The 7,500-nt window shown below is 42.0% G+C and overlaps 1 protein-coding gene across 2 annotated transcripts in view; it reads right to left on the minus strand.

Annotated features, from left to right (window-relative positions):
• Positions 1–3,989, minus strand: part of LOC137653481 (acid phosphatase type 7-like) — a 16,844-nt gene extending 12,855 nt beyond the window's left edge. The window contains exons 1-4 of one of the 2 annotated variants that reach the window (XM_068386919.1): positions 3,771–3,989; positions 3,259–3,372; positions 2,574–2,768; positions 1,191–1,323 (exon numbers count right to left, since the gene is read on the minus strand). In XM_068386919.1, the coding sequence (XP_068243020.1) occupies positions 1,191–1,323; positions 2,574–2,768; positions 3,259–3,364 (434 nt within the window). In that variant the 5' untranslated portion in view covers positions 3,365–3,372; positions 3,771–3,989. Of the gene's footprint in view, positions 1–1,190; positions 1,324–2,573; positions 2,769–3,258; positions 3,387–3,770 lie in introns of both variants that reach the window. The other variant, XM_068386918.1, reaches the window with a different exon arrangement.
• Positions 3,990–7,500: the final 3,511 nt, after the last annotated feature.

Below are 7,500 nucleotides of genomic sequence, written 5' to 3' on the forward strand. Positions count from 1 at the left end.
CCAACTGAAATGAAGGACTTAAAGGGAGCAATTGAATTTAAGAAGAAACTAAAGACATTACTTTTCACAAGATCATATGATTTGGAAGATGCTACAATCAAAGAAATGTATAAGTTATAATGAAAATGTTTCGTTAGATGATTGATATGGACCCGCCCGAGAAGTAGTTCACTCGACTTCAGTGGAGGGTTGGATTTAAACCCAAAACAAGTAATAGAAATAGACGTCTTAGGCGGGTCATTTCTTGATAATATTTACCATGTGAAATGGTAAAGCTTAAGATTTTGCTCATTTTCAAAATTTTAATAGTTGGGTAAGAAGAGTCTTATATGTGAGAGCCTGACTCTCTGAACAACTTTTGTTCAGTAAACTATTCCCTGAAAAGCTTAATTTAATTTTCACAGGCTTACGATACTACTAACATTGATAGTAATGTCTTTAAGATAGACTGCGTGCTTGTACAGATCAAGTAAGGCATTTTTGGGAAGTCTGAACAAAAGTTCTTCAGAGTCAAGCTCTGTCTTGTAAGATTAATCTTGCCTTTCTGTACCAATTTTGAAAAAAATTGAAATCTTAGTGGGGCGGGGCCAATATTAAGAAATGACCTCCCCCAGAATTGAACAACTTATGGTATCTAATTACTTTTGTGGCTAAAAAGATTAATTCCGATTACTTTCAAATATACTCAGTATTATGAATAGAAATTTTCTTGATCTTTGACTAAAATAATGATGCGACAGATTTCGTTGTTATCCTGCTAACAATACGTAAGTCCCATCGTTAACACAATTAAAGTTGAAAAGTGTGTGTATATATATATATATATATATATATATATATATATATATATATATATATATATATATGTATGTATATTTATCTTTATATTTATATATATATTTATATTTATATTTAGATTTATATATATATTATATATATATATACAGTATATATATATATAAATTATATATATAAATATATATATATATATATATATATATATATATATAAATTATATATATATATATATATATATATATATATATATATATATATATATATATATATATTGTATGCGTGAAGCTGTTTATATTATATCAGTGATTACGAAATATACCACGTGATATGTATTAGAATTATTTGAAGAAAGAATACATTTCCACTAAAAGCTGCCATAATTTTATCCTAACCTTCCTAAAGACTTTCCGTTGACGACCCCAAGATCGCCGTACATGGCCGTCCGCAGCACCCAATCATTTCCGGCTGGCCAGGTTTTGAAAGTGAACACCTCTGACCATCCTACGTCGCTTCCACAATGGTAGACTGGAGGAGCAATCGAGAAATAATACAGTATGTTTCGTGTATCTCTTGTATATAAATAGATTTAAGGTGTTAATTTAGGTATACAATGTTTGGAGATATTTCAGTGTCATATTTGCTAGAAAGTTAATTCTTATGAAAGTTATAAAAAATAGGATTTTTTAAGTACTCAGCTGTTGATAAAAATATGTAAGGAAAATTAAGCAAATTCAAAAGGAGGTGGGTCCTATACGTATCAGCTTCCAAAACTATTTATTAAGAATCGGGAAGAATAGACATATAGGCCTACACTTGTGTAGCATATTCTATAGTCAATTTTTTTAATGAGGCGCATTTGCACCGACTTGCAGCGGTGACATTTTAGCTCGGAAAAGTTTCCTGCTATCTGATTGGTTAGAATTATCTTGTCCAACCAATCAGCGATCAGGAAACTTTTCCGAGCTAAAAGGGCCCCCCTGCGAGTCGGTGCAAATCTGCCTCACTAAAAAAATTTACTATAGTTAAGCCGCGTACCCCAAACGGAGTGGTAAAGAGAATATGATGGAATAATATTTCCACAAACAGGAAATTTCAATTCCTCCCTTCCAAGTTACCTACAAGTTTCCACGTCCTTTTAGACTGACATATCAGGTAACAAAATTTGAAACTTTTAGACTTTATCAACTTTTGGAAGAACCGTGTGGTTTTAGTTTTAGATTAGACTTTCAATCAACTCTTAAAACACCCGTTGTTTTTAAATATTTATATATCAACTATTAAAATTACCGTGGTTTTTAAATTTAAATATCAAATGTTAAAACTCCCGTGAAGTTTTTAAACTTCCATATCGACTCTTAAAACACCCGTGGTTTTTAAATTTATATATCATCTATTAAAAGACCCGTGTAGTTTTTAAATTTATATATCAACTATTAGAACTCCCGTGTAGTTTAAAAACTTCTTTATCAAGTATTAAAACACCCGCGTAGTTTTTAGATTTATATATCAACTATTAAAACACCCGTGTAGTTTAAAAACTTCCATATCAACTATTAAAACACCCGTGTAGTTTTTAAACTTCCACATGAACTATTTAACAACCCCTTGTATTCTTTAGAATTTAACAACATTGGAAATATCCGTGCCATTATTAGAATTTCACATCCCCTATAAAATATTATACCAAAACTCGCACCTTTTTAATTCGGACATTTCCAACCTGAAATTCGAAAAGCAAAATATCGCCTATCAAGAAAAACTTAAAGAAGACTTACAGTATCTGGTGTCTGGCGTGAGGTTGGTCAGCCTGACCCTGTGCATCCACATCTGCCTCTTTAGCGATCCGCCATCTGTGAAAAGCGTAGCGTTTCCGGTGGCACTGAGGGCCAGGTTAGAGGTGCCATATTCCACCACGGAACTATTTATGAATGAGGGGGTCACCCATGTGACCATTATGTCTGCATTGTTTTCTGTTCGGTGAAAGAATGCCATTTATTTAGCTTTTTTTAATGAGAGAGAGAGAGAGAGAGAGAGAGAGAGAGAGAGAGAGAGAGAGAGAGAGAGAGAGAGAGAGAGAGAGATACTATTTATGTAGTTTATATATATATATATATATATATATATATATATATATATATGAGAGAGAGAGAGAGAGAGAGAGAGAGAGAGAGAGAGAGAGAGAGGAGAGAGAGAGAGAGAGAGAGAGAGAGAGAGAGAGAGAGAGAGAGAGAGAGAGAGAGAGATACTATTTATGTAGTTTATATATATATATATATATATATATATATATATATATATATATATATATATATATGAGAGAGAGAGAGAGAGAGAGAGAGAGAGAGAGAGAGAGAGAGAGAGAGAGAGAGAGAGAGAGGAGAGAGAGAGAGAGAGAGAGAGGAGAATGAGTTATTTTACTGAATGATTTCATTGGAAGAAACTATTACAATAATATCTTACCGCCTATTGACAAATGTACTTGCTGAGGTTGGTAATCGTCCATAGCACTTGCAAGGCCAAATGCTATGGTGCTGAGCAACGCCAGCCATAAGGTCGGTTTCCCCATTGGACTATCTGCAAACGCCAACCTTTACGTAAGATAAATCAATTAGTTGATACGGTTGATTAGGATGAATTATTTCATTGACCACTGGATGTATTTGTTTAGGTCTCAAAAAAAAACACATTTACTTCGTAGTGTGATATTGGAAATATTTTTTTTATATGTGGATATGTTTACACACACAAACACACACACTCATCATCTTGTTAATTCACGATTCTGCAGTTAAAAGATGAAGAGAAATACGACACTTATGTTACAGGAAAAAAAAATATATATTTTGAAAATTTTAAAGATATTTGAATTCGTATAATTAATTCACTGACATAATAAGAGAAACACTGGCATACAAAAATTAACCATTCATATTTATCCACAAATGAAATTAAAAAACCCTACAGCTATTCACCTGAACAAATATTGTTCGTTTTTGCGTCAGCCTTCGAAAGTCGTACTAGTGGAAATGGTCTCGGAATGAGCTGGCGACCGTCAAAACACCTGTCTTTTATAAGGAATTCCCAAAGTGAACAGATAGTGGATGGCTCTTTGTGTTATTCAACGTAATGATACTAAAACATATGTCTACTCTTAGCATTCACATCATTGTATAAGTACTTGTACTCTTGCCGTTCACGTGACCTGTACATACGACATTTTTTTTTTCCTAAGACATCTGTGACGGAGCCGAGAGAGGGTTGTGAACTCAAAGGCAGGAAGCAATCAACTGAGTTATATTATTATAGAACACTCTCCTTTATATACAAAACCTCAAGGCAACAGGACATAACAAGTTAACAAGACAGACAATGTTACAGAGGAAAACAGCAGACATGAATTTTCATGTTCGTTTAGTGTGAGGGAAGAGCGAAGATACAAGCATAATATATGCAAAAGGAATTATGTACAATTGTGTGACACACGGTTGGTACATGGCTCCCCGCCTAAAAATGACATACTGTACATGTTAAATAGGGCGCCCTGATCTAGAGAGGCGAACTGTAGGCGGGTCATCTGACAGAAGATAAGCAGGTTTTAGACGATCAATGGAGACCCAGTCTTCTTTGCCCCGAATGTTTAGGAGGAATGCTTTCGGACTGCGTCGGATCACAAGGAAAGGGCCCGTGTAAGGGGGCGTTAGTGGTGGCTTGCTGGTGTTGTTGCGCAGGAAGACGTGCGTTGCAGAGTGCAAGTCCGTTGGTATGTGATGCTTCGCTGGGGGCTTGTAAGTCTGGCGGCACGGAGTAAATTTTCCCACGACGTGACGTATGCGCTGGAGATCGTCGGAGGAGGTTGTAGAAGGAAGAAATTCGGCAGGGACGACTAACGGGTCGCCATACACCATTTCAGCTGCCGAGACGTCGAGGGCGTCTTTAGGAGTGGTCCTTAGTCCCAGGAGGACCCAGGGAAGCTGAGTAAACCAGTTGCAATCCTTGCAGCGGGACATCAAAGCTGCTTTAAGGGTGCGAGGAAAACGTTCAACCATTCCATTGGCCGCGGGGTTGTAGGCCGTTGTCTGATGTAGGGTGATGCCCAGGAGATTCGCTAATGACGTCCACAATTGAGAGGTGAAAGTGGTTCCCCTGTCAGAAGTAATATGCTCAGGGATACCGAATCTTGAAATCCATCCAGAGAGTAAGGCAGATGTACATGAGGCGGACGTTGCAGTTTCCATGGTAATGGCTTCAGGCCAACGAGTGGAGCGGTCGATGACGATAAACAGGTAACGATGTCCTTGTGATGTGGGTAGGGGGCCTACAACGTCGACGTGAATGTGTGCGAAACGACGCTGAGGTTGAGGAAAGGTGCCCACTCCTGAATCCGTGTGTCAATGTACTTTGGAAGTTTGGCAAGAAGTACAGGCGCGGACCCAATCCTTAGCATCCTTAGAAATGCCGTGCCAAATGAACTTTGCTTTCAGCAGCTGTGCAGTAGAACGGCACGAGGGATGTGAAAGGCCGTAAATGAAATCAAGCACCTGTCGGCGCATGGGAGCAGGAATCCAAGGTCGCGGTCTACCAGTACTGACGTCACAGAGGAGGGTGGTGTTGGAGTTTTCGAGGGGAAAGTCTTCCCAACGGAGGGACGTGCAGGATGTCCTACAAGATTGATACTCTGGATCCTGTCGTTGGGCTTCAGCCAGGGCGTTGTAATCCAATCCCAGTTGAACGGCAGCCAACGTGTTTCTTGACAGGGCATCGGCAACGGGATTCATTTTCCCAGGGACGTATTGGAGGGTGCAATTGCATTCAGCCACGGCGGAGAGATGTCGGCGTTGACGGGCGGACCAGGCGTCAGACTGTCGAGTGAAGGCGTGCACCAGAGGCATGTGGTCTGTGCGAATGACGAAGGGCGTACCTTCTAAGAAATGGCGAAAGTGACGGACAGCCAAGTGCACCGCCAGCAATTCTCGATCGAAGGTAGAATAACCCGATTCTGCCTTGGACAGTTTTCTGCTGAAGAAGGCCAATGGGCAGGGCGAGCCTTTGAGCACCTGCTCGAGTACTGCACCAATAGCGACGTCGCTGGCATCGGTGGAGAGAAGGAGAGGGGCGTGTGGGATAGGAAAAGTGAGAGCCGCAGCAGTTGATAGGGCCTTCTTTGCATTGCAGAAGGCTGCTTCTTGAAGGGGACCCCACTTCAGGTCCTTTGGCTTGCCCTTGAGGGAGGCGTAGAGGGGAGCAAGAGTGGCGGCAATGGCTGGCAGAAAACGGTGATAATAGTTGATCATGCCCAAGAATTCCTGCAGAGCTTTGACGGTCGAGGGCGCGGGGAAGTTCTGAACGGCTGCTACCTTCTCAGGGAGGGGATGGACTCCTTCAGGAGTGATACGGTGCCCTAAGAACGACACTTCGTTGGCGCCAAAGGTACACTTGCCGTACCGGACTACAAGGCCGTTTTGTTGCAGGCGGTCGAGCACGATGCGCAGGTGACAGAGGTGTTCCTCTTTTGAGGAGGAGAACACAAGTATGTCGTCCAAATAACATACACAGAAAGGGAGGTCCCCTAAGATGCCATCCATGAGACGTTGAAACGTTCCCCCAGCATTACGAAGGCCAAAACAGGAGTACATTGAAGGTGTATGTACCAAACGGAGTGGTGATGGCGGTCTTGGGGATGTCTTCTGGGTTCATAGGCACCTGATAATACCCCTTCAGGAGGTCGAGCGTAGAGAAAACCTTCGCTTTGTGCAGGTAGGAGGTCACGTCGGCAATGTTTGGGAGGGGGGTAGTGATCCGGTTCTGTTTGCATGTTCAGGCGCCTGTAATCCCCGCGCGGACGGAGGGAGCCTTCTTTCTTCAGAACGATGTGTAAGGGTGACGACCATGGGCTGGAGGCCTTTTGGCAAAGGCCCATTTCCTCCATTTCGGCGAACGTCTGTTGGCGGCTGCCAATCGTTCCGGTGCCAGACATCTGAATTTTGCGAAGACTGGGGGTCCCGTCGTCTTGATATGGTGATAAATACCGTGCTTGGCAGGAACCGTGGGCGTTTGGCGAAGTTCTGGACGGAAAACTTCCGGGGTACGACGTGAGGAGGTGGGCGTAGGCATCCGTGGGTGCGCTGATATGGAGAGCGAGGTTAGAGGGGGCGGGTTGAAGAGGTGTCGACAAGTACGAGTCTGCGTTGACTAATCGTCGGTGGGCGACATCGACCAGAAGGTGGAAATGAGAGAGGAAATCCGCACCGAGGATTGGCATTGTGACGTCAGCAACGAGAAACTTCCAATTGAATTTACCGTTTCCGAACGATAATGTGAGGTTCTCGTAACCGTAGGTGGGTATCGCAGATCCGTTGGCAGCTACCAAGCGGACGTCGGCAGATGTAGACAGACTACGTCGTGCCTTGAAGAGTTTTCTTGGCAAAAGAGAACGACAAGCACCCGTGTCTACCAAAAATCGCACGCCCGTTCCTGCATCCTGTAAAAAGAAAAGATTAGAAACACGGGAGGCCACCGCCACAAGCGATGGCCTACTTACACGTTTTTTGGCCACTGACAATCCTTGGCACATTTCTCGCGGTTGCCCCCGAATCTGAAGTGGTAGTAGCAAAACTGCGGCGGATGGGAGGTAGTAAGTGGCTGTAGAAGTCGTTCGTTGGGGCGCGAGCGTTTGGTGGGTGGTGGGCGGCTTTGTCGCCACTT

The sequence above is a fragment of the Palaemon carinicauda genome, chromosome 14, assembly GCF_036898095.1.
Source record: "Palaemon carinicauda isolate YSFRI2023 chromosome 14, ASM3689809v2, whole genome shotgun sequence".
NCBI lineage: Eukaryota > Metazoa > Arthropoda > Malacostraca > Decapoda > Palaemonidae > Palaemon > Palaemon carinicauda.